We start from the raw sequence: 21,564 nt of genomic DNA on the forward strand, positions 1-21,564 counted from the left end.
AACCTAAATCACACAACATCTCCCTCCCATTGAATTTCGCCCAGAGCAACCAAATCACTATCGATCCCGATCTGTAACAAAACTCGTCTAGATCACGACACATAAGGGAACTAAACGTAAGTAAAAATGATAATCAATTTAATTCACTGTTACCATATATTGGACTGCCTGTATGTTGCTAGACAGGGGTTCACAAATCAATCTTCACGTAGCATTTGTTCAATATTGTTAGTTATTCCTAAAATCGAATGATTGTAATTCTAAGATGATCCGTATTTCCCTTTAGGAAAATTATATTCTCTACGTTATTACCACAAACCGGATCGCGTGTTCTTATTTCACTTCCGGTGGAGAATCATAATTCCGGAAAATCCCTCACGTTGGACCAAATCCAACAACATATAATTTTCGTTTATTGGCGAGTCGAGCGTGATGCCTAGTCGCGGTGTTATCAAATCGGGTGCGAAGGGTGATAAGGGTGCGCGGCCGAAGGAAATATCAGTGAGTGGTCATAGTGCTGATGGTGGTGGTGGAAACGATGACATACCGGAAGTGGTGATTATGGAGGATACTGTGGAAGGACATACGTGCAAGACGTGTCGAGGACCGGATTCTGAGCATATGGTTCAATGTGACAGATGCGATGGATGGTACCATTTCTCCTGTGTGGGCGTATCGGAAGAAGTTGCTGACAAGAGCTGGAGTTGCACTAACTGCGTTACCGCGAACTGGTCCAGCGAACTAAGACAGCTTTGGAAGAAAGTGCCAGACAAGGAAACGAGAACCACGATCGAAGGTCAACTAGAAGCCAGCCAGTTGGAAACATCGCGACAAGCACCCGCGTCAACCCAGTGATTCCTCCAACGGTATTCCAGAAGCCAACTTCATCTGAGCCAGTTCCAGCCTACAGCGGTGGTGGTCAAATAGCTGTGCCGGGTGCAGCAGCCGAACAAGCCAAGCCTGACCGACAGCAGCAGCAATCAGCACTGTCAGCTGGTGGTATCGATGCAAGAAAAGTAGTTCCATTACGAGAAACAGAAAAAGCACTGTCAGAGATTTCCGTCTCTTCGTCGCAGAAGTCTGCAGTGCAGCGCGCAAAGTTACAGTTAATGCGACTGGAGGAAGAGCGACAGTTTCAGCAGCAGCAAGAAGAACGTCGACGAGCTTTGGAAGAGCGAGCAGCGCAGGAGCATCAACAGTATTTGGAGAGGAAGTATCGCCTGCTGGAAGAAGTCGTGAGCGAGAAGGGAAGTCGGAGTCGCAGCGAGGCTTCGAGTCGGATCAACGATTGGATTAAAGAGGCTAGCCAAGTACAACGGACAATCATGCCAGAGGTGGATAGTTCCAACGTGGGACGTCGTCAAGCTCCTCGAAGTGGCGTAGAACCAGCCCAAGCTATTGAGCAGTTCGGGGAACCTCGTATTCGATTTGAGGCCAGTGCCAACACGGGACCTTTCAATGCGCAGGCTGGTCAGCGATCCAGTCATTGCCCTCAGATTCAGCAGTCAGATCCTGAATTTGCCAGTCACTACAGACAGACAGGACAAACGATGCCGATGCATCCTTCCGGCCAGCAAATCGGAATATCCTCGAGATACCCTCAGTCAAGTTTCATACCAGCGCCAGCTACGTTCAATACCAACAGGAGAGTCATATCGCAACAATCTGCGATTCTCAGGCCCCCCTTCAACTCTACTTCCTTCGACGGACAAGTATTGGCTCCACCGGCGTGTTCTACTGGTTTTCACCCTCGGAATCCTCGGGATAGTGTCTGTGCATCAAACCACGGACTGTACGACGACGAGTTCCAGCTCTCACGCTCGCAAGTGGCAGCCAGACAAGCAGTTCCACGAGATCTACCGCCGTTTAATGGGAATCCGGAGGAGTGGCCAGTGTTCCTGTCGATGTACAACCGTACGACCGCGATGTGTGGATTTACCGACGAGGAAAACATAGTCCGACTGCAGAAGAGCCTGAAAGGCAAAGCCTACGAGGCCGTCAAGAGCCGTCTGATACATCCAGAAAATGTTCCGGGCATACTGTCTACCTTAAAGATGCTGTTCGGACAACCCGAAGTCATCGTCCAATCGCTAATTGAAAAAGTTAGCTCTCTACCAGCAATTCGCGAAGAAAGGCTAGACACTCTGGTCGATTTCGCTGTACACGTGCAAAACTTTTGCGCTACAGTAGACGCCTGTGGACTGCAGGAGTACATGTACAACATCTCGCTCCTTCATCAGTTGGTTGGCAAGCTACCTCCCTCGCTTAAACTCAATTGGGCGCAGCATCGACTAACGGTGCAAACGGTCAACCTGGCGACCTTCAGTGGGTGGATCTACGCACTAGCGGAGGCCGCAAGCATCGTTACTTTTCCGTCACCAGCTCATCTCGAAAAATCTGCCCGAACTGAAACTCGAGGCACCAAGAAAGGAAATGGGTATCTCAACGCCCATTCCGAGACTCCGTCCGAAGATTGCAACGAGATTCCTTCAACGAACCATATCGCAGAAAACCGAACGCCGCTGAGACCAGTTTGTCCAATCTGTAAAGAGAATTGCAAATCCGCTGATAAGTGCAAACGATTCTTGGAGCTCTCCAGAGACTCACGATGGGCCGCTGTAAGAGAATTCGGATTATGCCGTACCTGTCTCCGAGTGCATAAGGGAAGCTGCTTTGCCAAACCATGTGGCAGAAACGGGTGCGCCTTCCGACATCACGAGTTATTACACAATGATTCTAAGGAGAAGCCACAGATTTCCACAACCGAAAGTGCGAACACTGCGTCAGCTCCACCTAGTCTGAATGCGTCCGACTGCAATACTCATCGGACAGTTGTTAGCTCAGTCCTGTTCCGATACTTACCAGTTGTGTTGTACGGAAAAACAGGAACAGTGCATACATATGCCTTTATCGATGAGGGCTCTGAGCTTACTCTACTCGACCAAGAGATCGCCGACAAGCTGCAGTTGGAAGGTGCCGAACGTCCGCTATGCTTGCGATGGACCGGCGGGACCGAACGATGTGAAACGAACTCCCGTATCTACAACCTTCAAATTGCTGGCCCAAAGGAAGGTAACAAACGCTTCGACCTGAACGATGTACGAACGGTGAAAGACTTGATGCTGCCGCAGCAAACGCTGGATATGTGCAAACTATCCGAGCAGTTCCAACATCTCCGAGGACTGCCGATCGATTCGTACCGTGATATACGTCCTCGAATCTTGATAGGAACGAAGCATGCACATCTTGGCCTCGCGCTGAAAAACCGTGAAGGAGAATTTGGACAGCCCATTGCAGTTAAGTCACGACTGGGATGGACGATTTGCGGTGGATCGGGACCAACTCGTGGAACAAACCTACACCATTACAGTTTCCACATTTGTCCTTGTAACAATACAGAGGACGACGATCTGCACCAGGCGATGAAGAACTACTTCTCCTTTGACAGCCTTGGGCTAACCAAAACAAACCATCCGCATTTGCCCATCGAAGATCAGCGTGCGCTCTCTTTGCTGCAGTTACTCACCCGGCGAAAAGAAGAGCGCTTCGAATCCGGGCTGCTCTGGCGGAACGACGATGTCCGTCTGCCGGACAGTCAATCTATGGCTATGCGCAGATTCGAATGTTTGAAAAAACGGATGGTAAAAGAACCGGAGCTGCAGGTGATTTTGCAAGCCAAGATCGCTGAATATACGGCAAAAGGATATATTCGAAAGCTCAGTGAGGAGGAAATCAACCGAAAGGTCCCTCGGCGGTGGTACCTACCCGTTTTTCCCGTAACCAACCCCAACAAACCTGGGAAGGTACGCATAGTATGGGACGCAGCGGCCAGCGCCCACGGAACATCACTAAACTCAGTTCTCTTAAAAGGGCCGGATATGTTGTGCTCTCTCCTCGCGATCCTTCTACAGTTTCGAGAGCGTCGCATCGGGCTAACTGGTGACATTCGTGAAATGTTTCACCAGGTGCTGATTAGAGAAGAAGACCAACTCTGTCAGCGTTTCTTCTGGATGAGCGAACGTGGTGATACGGAGGTATACGCCATGCAGGTAATGACGTTCGGAGCTTGCTGCTCACCGACTACAGCGCAGTTCGTGAAGAATACCAACGCCGATAGATTTGTCAACGAATACCCAATAGCGCATCAAGTCATTACGAAGTCACACTACGTCGACGACATGCTTTCTAGTGTTGATACCGAGGAGCAAGCTATTCAGTTAGCCAAAGACGTGAGATACGTTCACCAGCAGGGCGGTTTTGAAATACGAAACTGGGTTAGCAACTCCAAAACCGTTCTCGCTGCTTTGCAAGGGGAGAATACCGACGAGAAATGCCTCGATATGTCCACTGAGCTAGCCACTGAAAAGGTATTAGGCATGTGGTGGAATACGAATGATGATGTTTTCATTTACAAAGTCGGATGGAGCCGATATGACTCCCCACTCCTAGCAGGCCAACGACGACCAACGAAGCGAGGAGTTCTGCGTGTCTTGATGACCATCTTCGATCCACTAGGATTGATTTGCCATTTCCTCTCATATCTGAAGATCCTGCTCCAAGATATCTGGCGATCTGGCGTACAGTGGGACGAGGAGATAGCTAATGAAGAATACGAAAAGTGGCTCACATGGTTGAAAGTTCTTCCTCGCGTCGAAAACGTGCGGATTTCTAGGTGTTATAACTCGGACTATCTCGAAACCGATAACCTCCAGCTCCATACGATGGTTGATGCCAGCGAAAACAGCGCAGCCGCTGTTTGTTATCTACGTTTCACCAGGGACGATTCTATCCGTTGCTCTATTGTTGCAGCGAAAAGCCGAGTCGCACCGATAAAGTTCACCTCGATACCTAGACTGGAATTAATTGCCGCAGTCATCGGCGCTCGCTTAGCACGATCAGTCGAGGAATCGCTAACGTTCCGGATCCACAGGAAGCTGTACTGGTCTGATTCTAGGGATGTCCTCTGCTGGATACACTCGGACCATCGTCGATATAGTCAGTTCGTCGGTCACAGAGTCAGCGAAATCCTCGAAACCTCCGAGCCACACGAATGGCGGTGGGTGCCTGGTAAGCAAAATCCTGCCGACGATGCCACAAAGTGGAGTAGCATTCCGGAGTTATCATCTGAAGACAGGTGGTTTAAAGGCGCCGATTTCCTTTGGCGCACTGAAGAAGAATGGCCGGCATCATCGATTAAAAATTACGCCACGGAGACCGAACTCCGCCCTTCCCTACTGGCGCATCACACCCCACTAGACCCTTTCATCTGCGTCAATGAGTTCTCGAGTTGGGAGAGATTACGCAGGGTAGTCGCATATGTTCATCGCTTCGTCACTAACTGTCGTCAGACCCGCTCTGGAAACTCGACGACCACCGGGCCGCTTTCTGCGCACGAACTCATAACCGCCGAGTGTACGCTTATTCGTCTCGCTCAGTTCGAATGCTTTCCCGACGAAGTCTCGGTTCTTAAAATGCCATCCTCAAGCGAAGACGCACCCACGAGAACCGTCCCCAAGACCAGTAATTTGTTTCAACTGACACCATGGCTGGACAGCAATGGGATCATGCGAATGCGAAGCCGCATCGCGGCATGTCACTACGCCACCGAGGATGCCAAACAGCCCATAATACTCGCCCAAAAGCACCACACCACCAGCCTGATCGTCAGACATTATCACTGCAAATACCATCACCTTAACCACGAAACGGTGATCAATGAGATCAGGCAGAAATATCAAATTCCGCGCTTGCGCGTCTGTTACCAACAAGTTCGTAAAGCCTGCCAGACGTGTAAGAACAACCACGCAGCACCAACTCCACCGTACATGGCCGACCTTCCACCCGCCCGCCTTGAAGCTTTTTCACGGCCATTCACCCACACCGGGGTCGATTACTTCGGTCCAATCGAAGTCACCATCGGAAGAAGAGTCGAGAAGCGCTGGGGGATGTTAGCCACATGTCTGACCGTCCGAGCGATCCATTTAGAGGTCGTACATTCCCTTAGCGCGAGCTCGTGCATCATGGCGCTCCGAAACTTCATGGCACGTCGTGGCACACCTCGGAAGATCTACAGCGATCGTGGAACGAACTTCGTGGGAGCAAATCGAGAGCTACTGCAGCTATACGAAGCAGTTAACCAGCACGCGCTCATGACGGAGTTTGCCGATTCAGGAGTTGAATGGGTCTTCAATCCACCTCTCTCACCGCACATGGGCGGTAGCTGGGAAAGGCTAATCCGCACCGTAAAGAACAACCTCACAGCAGTGTGTTCGTCGGCAAGGCAGTCCGACGAGGTATTGAGAAACTTACTCACAGAAGTACAAAATATCGTAAATTCGAGGCCACTATCCCACGTACCGATAGACGAGGACTCGGCCCCAGCGCTGACACCAAACCACTTCCTTCTCGGATCGTCGAACGGATGCAAACCGCTTACCAACTTGGACTACAGCGGAGCAGCACTTCGTCAGAACTGGCTGACGTCCCAGGTTCTGGCAAACCTTTACTGGCGGCGGTGGGTGTCAGACTACCTACCGGAAATCACCCGCAGAACCAAGTGGTTTGAACGACCCAAGCCCATATCCATTGGAGATGTAGTGGTCATTGCCGACCCAAATATGCCCCGCAACTGTTGGCCGAAGGGGAAAATAATCGGTACCAGAGTCAGTGTAGATGGCCAGGTTCGATCAGCTACTGTGAGGACAACAAGAGGTATCTACGAGCGCCCAGCGACAAAATTGGCAGTCCTAGATGTCCAACGCGTCGATAAGTAAGCCAACCGGAAGTTTGCGTACCGTGGGGGAGTGTTGGCCTACCCCATTAGGCCAGCGCGCACATCTATAGACACGGTATCTACACTGTTCGTTACCACACGAGCGCTGCGATGGATGACATGGGAGTGACAGGTATACGACCTGTCACCGGGTGAGTCTACGAAGAGATGACAAAAACGAACTGTGTTATGCAGATGTGTAGTGATAAATATCTCCCTAAAATTAGCTTATTTCTATTATGCCCCTTGAATTAGAACCTAAAATAAGTGAATTTTAAATACTATTTTCCCCATCCATAATTTCAACGCTGAATTGGTAAGATTAGTTCCGTTAAAAGTGCTTTACATCAGTTCTAATATTGACTTGTATTAGGTAACCTAAATCACACAACATCTCCCTCCCATTGAATTTCGCCCAGAGCAACCAAATCACTATCGATCCCGATCTGTAACAAAACTCGTCTAGATCACGACACATAAGGGAACTAAACGTAAGTAAAAATGATAATCAATTTAATTCACTGTTACCATATATTGGACTGCCTGTATGTTGCTAGACAGGGGTTCACAAATCAATCTTCACGTAGCATTTGTTCAATATTGTTAGTTATTCCTAAAATCGAATGATTGTAATTCTAAGATGATCCGTATTTCCCTTTAGGAAAATTATATTCTCTACGTTATTACCACAAACCGGATCGCGTGTTCTTATTTCACTTCCGGTGGAGAATCATAATTCCGGAAAATCCCTCACGTTGGACCAAATCCAACAGTAATTACATCCGGAGTTCCTCCTGGAAATTCTACACGAATTACTTTGTCTTCGGGGAATTATTTTTGGAATTATTTTCTCATCTAGGTATTCTGGAGCTTTTCTGAGAATTCCTTTCTGTGTTACTCCGTGAATACCTTCCGGGAATTTCTTGTAATAGTTCCTCAAATTCTAGCAGATTCTTTAAGTCAGTTCCCTTCTCTAGGGATTTTTAGGCTTTTTGCATGGATGAATCCATTTATTTTGTGGAAAGTTAAATCAGCAATTGTTCAAAGAAGATTTCGAATGAAATTCTCGCAACAAATGTAAGGTTAGATCCTGTGGAAAAAATCTGAAAGACTTAGGGCTGTTCATAAACCACGTAGACCAAAATTTGGCCATTCAGACCCTCCTCTCTCGTAGACTTTTGTCCATACAAAAAATTTGAAATTTGTATGGAGCATAGACTTTGGCCAGACCCCCCTTTCCCCCCAAAAAGTCTACGTGGTTTATGAACGGTCCCTTATTAATTACGAAAGATAGAAAGACTCTGGTAAACATTTTACGAAATTAATCCTGAAGAAATTTCTATAAAAACGCCTGGAAAATTTTCAGAAGGAATTTACACAGTAGTCCCTAAAAGAAACACTAAAGGGGTTTTACGGGAAGAGATTGCATTTCTCGGGGATATCTTAGGAAATTGGAGAAGTCCGTGAAAAAAAAGTTCAGTAATAATCTGGTGAACATTCCGGACACTGGGCAGATAATTTTATTGCCCTTCACTGGCTATACTAGTCGGCTGGTATGTCTGAAATAGACGAAAAACCTCAAATTTCGAAGACACAGTTCGTTCAATCGACAAATTGAGAGATACATTTTTAGAAAAAAATACCACTTGTTTTGGTGGGATTTGAACCCACGACTCTATATCGCTAGTTCAGCGCTTCAATCAACTTAGCCACAGAACAAGTTACGAATCTTTGAAATAGAAAGTTAAGTTAAATTCGAAGCACCACCCTAATCACCTGTGTCTTCGAAATTTGAGTTTTTTCGTCTATTCCGGACACTCCGGTAGAAATTGCCAAAAAAATGCTGAATACATCTAAGGGAGAAACTTTTAGGGGAGTTCTTAACCTTTGCGTCCCTGATTATGCACACTCAGATTTTGATGTTCACTATAGTTTCAAAAGACCTTAATGTTGGTCATCCAACTTGACCAACCGGTGCATTCTATGAAACGGGAGTATTTTCCTGTTGTTCTGTTAAATTTTAACCAAAACCGGGGAAAAATAAAAGAAAATAGAGCTAAATAAACATCAAAATTTGATTACGCAAAATACGTCAGGGACGTAAAAGGTTACAGTACTCCTGCAGAAAACTCAGCAAAGAAACTTCTGGGAGAATCATGAAGAAAGAACTCTTTAAAGAATTTCAGGAGAAAAGCTCCTGATGGAGTTGACAAAACAGGAACGTCTGAAGGAATCCCAGCGGAAGTATTCTTGGAAAAATCACAGGATATCGAAAAATTTCAGGGCTGGACTTGCAGTCACGTTTTCGACTATCCTCAGCAACACCACTCTCACGCTGTGTGCCACAAGCGTTCTTTTTTGAAGGTGCGTGTATTCAATACATGACACGACTGTTCCCGAGTTAAAAATTTCAGCGGATGAACTCAAGCAGGAATGCCGACGATGAAACTTCTGGAAGAATCTCTGGGTAGGAACTTCTCAGGCAATTCCAGACGAGAAACTCTTGAAGGAATTCCCTTCGAATGAGTGTAATCAGTTTTGTACCTTTTAATTCCCCCCTGTAATGCTATTGATCCACTGGATAACTGACACTGAGGAAGACTACAAGTGGAAATCGAAATACGCGTATCTGTCAAAAGATAAGAATTAAAGCATTAGAGAAACTGATTACACTCATTCGTAATGGGTATTCTGCTTAGGGGGTTCCTCCTGGAGAAATTCCTAATTAACTGCTAGAGACGAACCAGCCAAGGGCTGAAAGTCTCTTTAATAAAGACAAATCAATCAACCTAATTAACTGCTGGAGTCACTCCAAAAAGAGCTTCAGAAGGAAGTCCAGGATAAACTGATGAAAGAATTTCCGCATTACCTCTTGGAGAAATTTCCGCAGGAACTCCTCGTTGAAACTTCTGCGGGAATACCCGTAGGCATTTCCGAAGTAACTCTTATTTGGACCCTCTTAAGAACTTCTGGAGGATCACGAATTGGAATATTACCTTCTTGAGAAATTCCCATACTGCCGTAATTCTGCATAGTGACGTAAGCGCCATCCAAAATTTCGACATTTTTTGGTATTTTATATATAATATCTGATGTAAAAATAACACTGTGGTATGCCTGCTGTATCAGAATGCAAGATCTAGTTGTAATATATCCAGGGATGGGAACACTCACTTGCAGAGAGTTACACTCACTTGATGTTTTCTCAGCTCAGAAGCGTGTAATCAAGAAATGGTGTATGGACGACTTTTGCCTTGTGGTTTTGTCTAAAAGTTTGCCGAATAATTAATTTACATTCACCTCGTGGAGAGTTGCCTTCGCAACTCCTTCACAACTTCAGTATGCGTGTGCGACCCCTACTCTATTCGACAAACTTTTAGACAAAACCACAAGGCAAAAGTCGTCCATACATCATTTCCTGATTGCACGTTTCTGAGCTGAGAAAACATCGAGTGAGTGTAACTCTCTGCAAGTGAGTGTTCCCATCCTTGAATCTATCATCTATAGAAAGAAACTTAGAGGATGACCAAGAGTTTTATGCATAATAACCAAAAAATGGGCCAAAACTATCAATGTCGCTTACGTCACTTTGCAGAATTCCGGCAGCATAAGCGGCGTTCACGTAGGAATTCCCAGGCAAACTCCCAAATTGCGGCCTTAGTAACATTTTGAAAATCAATCAGTCTTGTAGAGGTTTTGAGAACTGTCATAAAATCATATATCTTCTATTTTGGTTTTATTGTGGCTTTAAGAACTTCTTCTAGTCAATCAAATAGACTAAAATGTTACTTGGGGGTAGCAATTCCTCAAGGAAAAGGAGCAATATTCATACTAACTTGCCGTGGAACTCCCGTAGTAACTCATTGAGGAAGTTCTGTAGGAACTCCTGGGAATTCTCTTATTGACTCCTTGAGAAATTTTCGTAAGAACTCTTAGAGGAATTCCATAAGAACTCTTGGAGGAATTGCCGTAGGAAGTTCTGGTCAATGTCTGGAAAAACTCCTGGAGGAATTTCCTGAGCAACTCTTTACAAAACTTTTAAAACTTTTTCGAGAATTTCAACTCTTAGAGGAATTTTCGTAAAAACGTCTTGACAAACTCCCGCAGACACTTCTGAGGAAATTCTCGTATAAACTCCTGGGAGCATTCTCCGTAGGAATTCCTGAAGGACTTCCAGCATTATTTGTTGAGGAATTCCCATAGAAACTCCTGGAGGAATACTCGTAGAAGATCGTGGAACATTTCCCGTATTAACTTCTTCAGAAATTCCAGTAGGAACTTTTGAAGGAATTTCCGTGAGAGGTATTCCGATATTTGCATTTGAAGGAATTCTTATAGGAACTCTTGACGGCATTTCCGTAGAACGTCCGGAGGAGTTTTTGAAAATTTCCGTAGATAACTACTCGAGGTACTCCCGTAGTCATCGAGGTACTTCTTTAGACACTCCTGGAGGAATTGGCGCATAAACTCCTAGAGGAAGTTTCCTAAGAACTTAACCCTCCTTTGGTTTTAGGGTCATTTTTGACCCAAACCGTACACTATGCCAGCGAGCTGCTGCCAACGTGATGCAAAAGGAAGGTTAAGGGGGAATTGTCGTTGAAACTCCCGTATTGTTTTCTGGAGGATTTTTCGTAGAAACTTCTGGAGGAATTCCCGTTGAAAATTCTGGAAGAATTTCAAGAACTCCTGGAGGAATGCACGTAGGAGCTCCCGGAGGAATTACCTTTTATTCTCGAGGCATTCCCGTTTGAATTTCTCTAGCAATTTTCGTAAAAAATCTTTCAGTAATTCCCATAAAAACTCCTTGAAGAATACCTATAGAAACAGCTGGGATAAGTCCCGTAGGACGCATTCACGAAGTTACTCTTGTTGAGATCTCCGTAAGAACTCCTGCAGGATTTTCAGTGAAAATTTCTCAAGGAATTTGCTTGGAAATTCTTGGAGGGAATCTAGTAGAAACTCCTGGAAGAATTTCCTTCTTAACTTATCCAGGAATTCATGTAGGAACTTCTGGAGGGATTTCCGTAGCTACTTCGGGAGAAATTACAGAATTCACATCTATGGATATTCCCTTACGAACTTTGGATGCCATTCCCATAGGAACTTTTGAAGAAGCTCTAATACAAACTCGATTGATATTTCTCGTAGGAACTCCCAGACATATTCCCAAATTCCCGTACTAACTCCTGAACGAAATCATGGAGCAATTCCCGTATTAACTAGCGGTGGAATGTGGAATGTATCTGGAGGAATTTCCGTACGAACTTCTAGAAAAATGCACGTAGAATCTCCTAGAGGAATGCTTGTAGAAGCTCCTGCAGAAATTCTCGTAAGTATTTCTCGAAGGTATTCTCGCGGCAACTCTAGTAATTTCCGTAGAAACTCTTAAGAGTTCCCATAGAAACTCCTGGAGCAATTCCCGTAGAGAACCAACTCCTCGAGATATTCTAGAAGGACTTTCTGGAGGAATTTCCGGAACTACTCCGGAAAGAATTGAAGTACATATTCACATCTGAAGGAATTCCCATACGAACTCTTGACAGTATTCCCGTAGGATTTTCCCTATTAGTTCCTCGAAGAATTTTCATAGGAACTCCTGGAGGAATTCTCATTGTAATTCCTTGCTACTACTACCTTACTACACCTTACGGCGAAATTCTCGTAAGAACTGCTGGATGAATTCCCGCACGAACTTATGGAGAAATGCACGTAGGAACTCTTGGAGGAATTTTCGTATTAATTTATCTAGATGTTCCCGTAGGAACTTCTCTAGTAATTTGCATAAAAAATCATTTGGGAACTCTTGGAGGAATTCCCGCAAGAACTCCTTTAGGCATTCCCGTAGGAACTCATGACGAAATTCCCCTATAAACTCCTCCAGGAGTTTCTGTAGAGGTTCCTGGAGGAATTTTCGTATTAATTTCTCGAGGTATCCTCGTAAGAACTCCTCTATTAACTCTTGGAGGAATTTTCATTGGAACTCCTGGAGGAATTCTAGTTTTAACTCCTTACTACTCCTTACGGAGGAATTCTCGTCAGAATTGCTAGATGAATTCCCGCAGGAACTTTTGGAGGAATTCTCGTATTAATTTCTCTAGATATTCGCGTAGGAACTTCTCTTGTAATTCTTATAGAAACTCTTTTGGGAATCCCTATGGCAACTCCTGGAGGAATTCCAGTAAGAACTGCCTTAGGCATTTCCGTAGGAACTCATGAAGGAATTCCCCTATCAGCTCCTCCAGCAAATTCTGTGGCGGCTCCTGGAGGGATTCTCGTATTCATTTCTCGAGGTATTCTCGTAGGAACTCCTCTATTAACTCTTGGAAGAATTTTCATTGGAACTCCTGGAGGAATTCTCGCAAGAACTGCTAGATGAATTCTCACAGGAACACATGGAGGAATGTACGTAAGAACTCTTGGAGGAATTCTCGCATTAGTATCCTTAGATATCCCCGTAGGAACTTCTCTAGTAATTCCCATAGAAACTCTTTTGGGAATCCCTATGAGTGAGTTTTTGGAGGCAAAGTGTACAGGCCGCGTTTTCATTCGGTCGTCGTCGTCGTCTATTTGACTGCTCATCTTCGTACGGGGCGATTTATGATACGATAAATGCAACAAGCAACATTTTTTGCGATTTTAGTCAACAGACATTGAAATGTTCGTCACGTCAAGTGTCGGCCCAAGTTCCAAAGCCACGTTTGTTCAAATCACTTTATTTTCTCTTTCGTTAATTTTCGCACTTCGAAAACTATCTGAATGGTTCGTCATCTTCGATGTCGGCATGTGTTTTGTTTTAGTCCAAATGAAAATAAGTGGTTTATATTAATAGGGTTGCATGAATCACTCCACCTACCAAAGTGAACTCATATCATGCGCCCTTTCCCCTCCCCACTAACAAAAAGTCCTTCCCATGACAGACGTGGAGACGCAGAGGTGATCTCGGTCTTTAGTAAGCAACGCACGTCATAATAACATTCCTTTCCTTCCTCGATGACCGTAAGGACGTGGCCGGCGCCGTTATTGACCTAATAAAGTTTGGAATTCTCGAAGATGCACATTGAGGACGGTAAGCTACTCCCAAGCTCCGTCTGTTGGTTCCTTGTGCAACTTCGATTGTTCTGGTCAATCACGGAGTAGCAACTACGAATAGTACGGTCATCTATGCTCATGCTCATGCTCATGCTCATGCTCATGCTAGAAACTCTTTTGGGAATCCCTATGGGAACTCTTGGAGGAATTCCCGTAAGAACTCCCTTAGGCATTCCCGTAGGAACTCATGAAGGAATTCTCCTATTAGCTCCTCCAAGAGTTTCTGTAGAGTCTCCTGGAGAAGTTCTCGTATTAATTTCGCGTAGGAACTCCTCTATTGATCCCTCTAACTTTTTTAGGAATTCACATGGGAACTTCTGGAAGAATTTTCCTAGAAACTTCTGGAAGAAATGCCATAGGAACTCACGGAGGAGTTTCCGTAGAAATTTCTCGAGGAATGCTGGTATTAACTTCTCGAGGAATTCCTATTGGAACACCTACACACCGAGAAAAAATTCCACTCAATGACTGAGTTGGCCTTACTCAGGAATCGAAAAATCCTTGGTTTTCTTAGTCAGTTTCGGCTAAAGCTTGGACAACCCATTGACAATGGGTTGTCCCACTTTTATCGGAAACTGAGTAAGAAAACAAAGGATTTTTCGATTTCTGAGTAAGACCAACTCAACCCCTGAGTAGAAATTTTTCTATGTGCAGAAGTTTCCATAGCAACTCCTGGGGGAATTCTCGTATGAACTTCTAGAATCGTTTTAACTTCTGCAAACCATGTAGATAACTACTGAAAGAATCATAGGTACAACTCGTGCAGACCAAAAACTTTTGGAGATTTTTCGGAGAAGCTCCTAAATGATTCGTCGGAAAAACTCGTACTGGGTAGGGGAACTCGTAATGATTTTGCACGGCATCACCAACTATTTCTTGAAATCTTCAAATTTATCTTGAGAATGCGATCATACATCGGAACCATGAGCAATCTTCGGGAATCCTCGACATATCCGGAAGCAGATATCATCTGGAAAAAGGTATACTTCTGCTTTCAAAACAATGACAATGTCATACGCAACTTGGAGTTTGAACCGAACATCGTTGGAAGCTGTCGGAGTTGAGATCTTATTTTGGCGTCCCAATATGTTAAAATTGTTTTATATTTTGACCAAAAACATGGAATGCCGCTAGATTTCTTAGCAATATACTTCGGAAGGACAACAACAGATGAAATACAATCCACAACTTAGTATTGGGTTTCTCATTAATGTTTAGACTACTGTGATAATTTGAGAATCCACTGAATCATCATTTCCCTGCGAAATTTCACATTTATCAAACTTATTTTGTTTACCTGTTGTGCATCCGACGCCCATGTCATGAACTCAAACGAACTTGTGTATGCCAGCCGCTGCGAAGTCGTGTGCGAAATTCGACTGTGATGATAATGAATTTCGGCCGAGTCTAAATGGGTGCAAATGTCGCAATATTATGGTGATATTTCTAAAATCAGTATAGCGCATTTAGTTCACCACTGGACTAGTTTTCACGAGTGCGAAGACGCTAATTGTTGGGGAGTCAAGCAAGCCATGATTTTCCTTTGTAATAATGTCATTTAGAAATACATTCATTCTTGTTCTACCATTCAACCAAAGCAGTCATAACTCTTAACTGTAGAACATAACAGTTTTTGGCGACGAGAATTTACGAAACCACACGAAGCAAAATGTCTCCAGAATTCGAAGCGAATCTTTTGAGGATCCTGGAAAATCAAGGCCGCATTCTTGCAGAGTTGTCAGCTTCCCGGGCGGCAGAAGCTCAAGCTAGTCAAGCAGGACAAGGGGACGGTAATCTGCAACGCAGTCAGCAGCATCCGGAAGAACCACGTCTGCGGAATCAAAGCGAGTTTCTGATCGAATCGTTGTCAAGCGCAATCAACGAGTTCAACTACGACCCGGAAGCAGGAATAACGTTCGAAGCCTGGTTTGCCAAATATGAAGATCTGTTCGAAGAAGACGCTCGAGCTCTGGACGGACCGGCCAAGGTTCGATTGCTGCTTCGAAACCTCAGCACCGTAGCGCATAAGAAGTATGTGAGCTACATCCTCCCGAAGAAGCCGAAGGAAGTGACTTTCGATGAAACAATCAAGACATTGAAGTCCATCTTCGGTCGTCAAACATCGCTCTTCAATCAACGTTACCAGTGTCTGCAACTCAAGAAGGATCCGACCGACGACTACTTCACCTACGCTGGAGTTGTGAATGAAAAGTGCGAAGAATTCAAGCTCTCGGAGATCAACGCGGACCAATTCAAGTGTTTGATGTTTGTTTCCGGCCTGAATTCAAGCAAGGACTCGGACGTTCGGACAACCCTTCTATCACGGATCGAGAGTTCCAATCCCGCTACGCCGATGACCCTACGCTCGCTAGCAGAGGAATGCCAGAGACTCCTGAATCTGAAACGAGACACCGCCATGATCGAGAAGACCGGAGGAAAACAAACCGTTTGTGCAGTGAAGAATTCATCAAAACCGCCGCACAACAGCAAACCGCAATCCGAAATTCCGAACACACCATGTTGGAGATGTGGCGACATGCATTATTCGAAGAATTGTCCCTACCTTCAGCATGAGTGTAAATCCTGCAAGAAAACTGGACACAAGGAAGGTTATTGCTCCTGTTTTAAGCAAAAGGATAGGAAGAAGAAGCGTCTATTCAAGAATAACGCAGTGGCTAAAGCACAAGGTCTGTACACCATCAATCAGGTCAGTATCGCAGCCAGACGTAAGTTCGTGAACCTGGAGATCAACGGACATCCAGTACGACTACAACTAGACAGCGCAGCAGACATCACCGTGATTTCATCGGACGTGTACAAACAAATAGGCAGCCCCGTTGGAAGTTCAGCATCCATCAACGTTGTTAACGCATCAGGTGACGACATGGGTCTCATAGCTGAATTTGAATGTACCGTTACTTTGAACGACGTCGTGAAGCAAGGAAGATGTTACGTCACAAACGTGGACAATCTCAACTTGTTCGGCACCGAGTGGATCGAGCTGTTTGGATTGTGGGACATTCCGTTCAACGCAGTCTGCAATCAAGTCTCCTCAAAATCACATCCAAAATCGGAAGAACTTGTCCAGCGTCTACGATCGAAGTTCAAGAACGTGTTCAGTGAAGACCTTGGATTATGCACTAAGAAGAAGGTATCGCTATCAGTCAAGCCAGGTACCAAGCCCGTATTTCGTCCGAAGCGTCCAGTCCCGTATGCATCAACAGAGAAGATTGAAGCTGAGCTGGATCGTCTACAAAGTTTGGGAATCATTTCGCCAATTCCATACTCCGAGTGGGCGGCTCCCATCGTTGCTGTACGAAAACCGAACGGCAAAGTGAGAATTTGCGCGGACTATTCCACCGGACTAAATGAAGCTTTGGAACCAAATCAACATCCGTTACCGTTACCACAGGACCTGTTTACGAAGCTGGCGGGCAAGAAGTACTTCACTCAAATCGATTTATCCGATGCTTATCTACAAGTAGAAGTCACAGAAGAGTCCAGGAAGATGCTGTCAATCAACACTCACAAAGGCTTATTTCAATTCAATCGACTTTCCCCTGGTGTCAAGACGGCCCCCGGCGAATTCCAGCATATCGTGGACAATATGATTGCGGATTTGGAGGACGTTAGCGGATATCTCGATGACATCATGGTAGCAAGTGACACCTTGAAGAAGCACATAGAGCAACTAGACCGGTTGTTCGCACGAATTGAAGAGTACGGTTTCCATCTGAAAATTGAGAAGAGCAACTTTTTCATGAAGCAAATCAAGTACCTTGGACTGATCGCTGATGAAGAAGGACTTCGACCTGATCCAGAAAAGGTCAAGGCAATTGTCAAGATGCCGGCGCCTCATGATGTTCAAACGTTACGTTCATTCCTGGGAGCAATTAACTACTACGGCAAGTTTGTGAGGTCCATGCATGAGCTTCGCCAACCACTTGATGCTCTACTCAAGAAAGATGTCCAATGGAACTGGAGTCAAGCGTGCCAGGAATCATTCAACAAGTTCAAGGATATCCTTCAATCAGACCTGTTGCTGACCCACTATAATCCGAAACTGGAGATGATAGTAGCAGCGGACGCGTCACAGAATGGCCTGGGTGCTGTTCTTCTTCATCGCTTTCCTGACGGCACCGTTAAAGCAGTTTGCCACGCTTCCCGGACGTTGACCAATGCTGAGAAGAACTACGCACAAGGTGAAAAAGAAGGACTCGCTCTTGTGTTTGCCTGCACCAAGTTCCATCGCATGATTTTTGGACGGCGATTCACACTACACACGGATCACAAGCCACTACTAGGAATTTTTGGATCGAAAAAAGGAATACCAGTTCATACAGCAAGCAGACTGCAAAGGTGGGCGTTAACTCTCTTGCAGTACGATTTCAAGCTGGAATTCAAGTCTACTGACAGTTTTGGGTATGCTGATGTCCTGTCACGATTGATCGGTGAACATTCCAAGCCGGATGAGGACTACATCATCGCTAGTGTTCAGCTAGAAGCAGACATCAAAAGTATGCAAGCCGAATCTGCAGCAGTACTTCCAGTAACCTACCAGATGATTCAGCAAGAAACGAAGCAGGATGAAACTCTCCAATCCGTCATGCGACATCTTCGGAACAACTGGACAACACCACCAGAAGCCAATGAACTTCAGTGTTTCTTCAAACGGCGCGAATCGTTGTGTGAAGCAGACGGATGCCTTATGTTCCTGGATCGTATGGTAGTACCACTGTCTTTGCAGAATGCAGTTCTCAAGCAATTGCACGCAGGGCACCCCGGAATGCAGAGAATGAAATCCATAGCAAGAAGCTTCATCTACTGGCCTAATATTGACGCTCACATTGAGGACTACGTACGCAAGTGTAGTGACTGCGCAGCAGTTTCAAAAGCTCCAGTGAAGACTACTCTATCATCGTGGCCTATACCTTCTCAACCGTGGACCAGGCTACATTTGGACCAGAGCGTTCATGATTAACAAATATTTTAATCATGATTAATCATTGATGATTAAAATTCAAATTTCGGTGATTATTGATTATGATTAATGATTAATTTGATTTTTGGGATGATTAATGATTATGATTAATGATTAAAATTGATTTTATCTGTGATTATTGATTATGATTAATGATTAAAAATGGCTCATTGATTAAAAATCATGATTAATCATGATTAATCAATCACAAAAAACAGGAAATGATTAAAATATAATTATTGTTTAAAATATTTTTGAAGTTCCAAAAGTAAAAGGTAACTCTGTCTGGGAGATTATTGAAAAAATAATCAAGAAGAACAGCATTTGAACCAATTCAAATTGGATCATATATTTTATATGGTGAAAAATTTTTGGTGATGAATGATTCATGATTGATTCATTTTTTTTTCTTATGATTATGATTACTGATTAATGATTAAATTGCGAAATCAGTGTGATTAAGATTAATGATTATTGATTAAATGAGAAATTTTGGTGATTATGATTACTGATTTTTGATTAATCTTAATCATTAATCATTAATCATTATTAAATTTATGATTAATCATTAACGCTCTGATTTGGACTACGCTGGACCAATTCAAGGACGGTATTTTCTGGTAATAGTGGATGCTCATTCAAAATGGCCTGAAATATTCGCTACTACCAGTTCAACGGCAACAACGACCACAAGAAAACTTCACGAATGCATCGCACGTTTTGGCTGTCCTCAAATAGTAGTTACCGACAACGGCACTCAATTCAATTCGGAAATTTTCAAGCAATTTTGCAAAAGTTTTGGCATCGAGCACGTGCGAACTCCACCGTTTCATCCACAATCCAACGGCCAGGCTGAGAGATTTGTGGATACCTTGAAGCGCGCTCTATCGAAGATGGGGGAGAAAAATGTGGAAGATGCACTGCAAACATTCCTTCAATCATATCGTTACACACCCAACCCTTCTCTACCGGACAGTAAATCACCGGCTGAGGCATTACTCGGAAGAAAAGTTCGGACAGTCTTCGATCTAATGAAACGACCGGAACAGCAGGTGGTACACAGCAATGAGAAACAAAATGCTCAATTCAACAAGAAGCATGGAGCCAAGCATCGCAGTTTCGTGATCGGTGAGGAAGTATATGCTGAAATTCACATTCGAAATGAGAAATACTGGGCCGAAGGAGTGATCATCGAGCAAAAAGGAAATGTGGTGTACAACGTTCTTTTGGAAGACAAACGACGTCGAGGTTTGATCCGATCCCATGCAAATCAACTACGACGACGAACACTATCGGAACCTGCAGCGATTGAAGATAATACGATTCCGTTGCAAATACTGCTGGACGAGTTTTCAGTCACAGAACCTATTCCAGTTCAAGAAGACGATGGAGGTCAACGGGAGGTTTTACCAGAAGCAAACGACAACCCGCTATCCCAGCCAGTTGAAGTTCAGCTGCAACCGTTTTTGGATGTTCCTGGGCCTTCGAGATTGTACGATCGTGACCAACCATCAACACAGCGACTGGCGAAGAAAAGGAGCATTCCGTTCCGTGATCCATCCAGCAGGAAACGAAGACTCCCATCTCACTTTGAATATTATGAGATTTATTAAGGGGGAGATGTTGGGGAGTCAAGCAAGCCATGATTTTCCTTTGTAATAATGTCATTTAGAAATACATTCATTCTTGTTCTACCATTCAACCAAAGCAGTCATAACTCTTAACTGTAGAACATAACACTAATAAAAGTGCGCGATTGCATCAAATCACCTCGGTGTCTTCACTTGTTCACCATAGATTGAAGAATTAGTGCGCCGAAGACATCATCCTGATTTGATGCAATCGCGCACTTTTATTTACGTTTTCGCACTATAGAAGTCGCAGTTCGCAGTCCAGTGGTGAACTAAATGCGGTATAACGCCCATACGTAATGTTGCTGCTTAAGTGTGCCATGTTACACAAATGGAACGAATATAATTCCAGGATGACAAGATTTAAGGTGGAACATCAAGAAATTCATTTTAATTTTGCATAAAAAATTCAGTGGCACAAATTTGACGAATCCTGGCTATGCTCACTTGCAGAAAGAGGCAGATACACCTTGTCCTTGTTTTACGTCCACCATTGGCCTAACTTTGAAAAATTGTATCGCCAAAACAAAAAGCATACTTGACATTTTTATATTTTTTAAAGCTTCTCCTTAATCAAAAGAAGTTTACAAAAATATAAAAATGTCTAGTTTGCTCATTGTCTAAGCGGAAGATTTTTTTGTTGCTCAGCCAACGGTGGACGTAAAACGAGGTTGAAGTGTATTCCAAATCAGGCGCATTTGATTCCGATTTTTCATGATTCAAGTCAGCCATTGTGGCAGCCATAATTGTATTCTCTGATATTTCACCTTAATTGATGGTTTTGGGTCCTTCAATCTATCCTGCAATGTGTTTTGTTTAGTAATTCACGTTTTTGTTCACAATCTTTGCTACTGCGTTCATAGCTAGTTTGGTCTAGGAGAAAAAGATAGGACACAGAACGCATATAGGGAAAACACACTGAAAAAATTTGGTCACATGACAGTCAAGATGCCTACACACGGAATTTTGACAAACTTTATAATTATCATGTTATTTACTTTCTCAAACATATTTTCGTTGCCTAATCGAACACTAGACAGTGAATCGCCTATCCCAGTACAGTGTGCCCGAGTCGTAACGAATGGTCGTAT

At 44.2% G+C, this 21,564-nt stretch overlaps 3 protein-coding genes across 3 annotated transcripts; all 3 read left to right on the forward strand.

Moving 5' to 3' along the window:
• The first annotated feature begins 432 nt into the window (after positions 1-432).
• LOC134291817 (uncharacterized) lies at positions 433-6,773 on the forward strand. Its single transcript, XM_062860060.1, has 2 exons — positions 433-501; positions 738-6,773. The coding sequence occupies exons 1-2, from the start codon at positions 433-435 to the stop codon at positions 6,771-6,773; spliced, it is 6,105 nt and encodes a 2,034-aa protein (XP_062716044.1).
• Positions 6,774-10,166: 3,393 nt separating this feature from the next.
• Positions 10,167-19,227, forward strand: LOC134285644 (uncharacterized protein K02A2.6-like). Its single transcript, XM_062846827.1, has one exon. The coding sequence runs from the start codon at positions 15,531-15,533 to the stop codon at positions 18,840-18,842; it is 3,312 nt and encodes a 1,103-aa protein (XP_062702811.1). The 5' UTR covers positions 10,167-15,530; the 3' UTR covers positions 18,843-19,227.
• A 508-nt stretch (positions 19,228-19,735) lies between these two features.
• Positions 19,736-20,455, forward strand: LOC134291820 (uncharacterized protein K02A2.6-like). The gene has a single exon (XM_062860072.1). The coding sequence runs from the start codon at positions 19,736-19,738 to the stop codon at positions 20,453-20,455; it is 720 nt and encodes a 239-aa protein (XP_062716056.1).
• Positions 20,456-21,564: the final 1,109 nt, after the last annotated feature.

This window comes from Aedes albopictus, chromosome 1, assembly GCF_035046485.1.
Source record: "Aedes albopictus strain Foshan chromosome 1, AalbF5, whole genome shotgun sequence".
NCBI classification, from domain to species: domain Eukaryota; kingdom Metazoa; phylum Arthropoda; class Insecta; order Diptera; family Culicidae; genus Aedes; species Aedes albopictus.

Excerpts from the sequence above, each read along its gene's own strand:
- LOC134291817 (XM_062860060.1), top strand. The coding sequence starts at position 433 with ATGCCTAGTCGCGGTGTTATCAAATCGGGTGCGAAGGGTGATAAGGGT. Across the intron at positions 502-737 it reads CGCGGCCGAAGGAAATATCA|CGAACTAAGACAGCTTTGGA; the intron begins GTGAGTGGTCAT and ends GAACTGGTCCAG.
- LOC134285644 (XM_062846827.1), top strand. The coding sequence starts at position 15,531 with ATGTCTCCAGAATTCGAAGCGAATCTTTTGAGGATCCTGGAAAATCAA.
- LOC134291820 (XM_062860072.1), top strand. The coding sequence starts at position 19,736 with ATGGGGGAGAAAAATGTGGAAGATGCACTGCAAACATTCCTTCAATCA.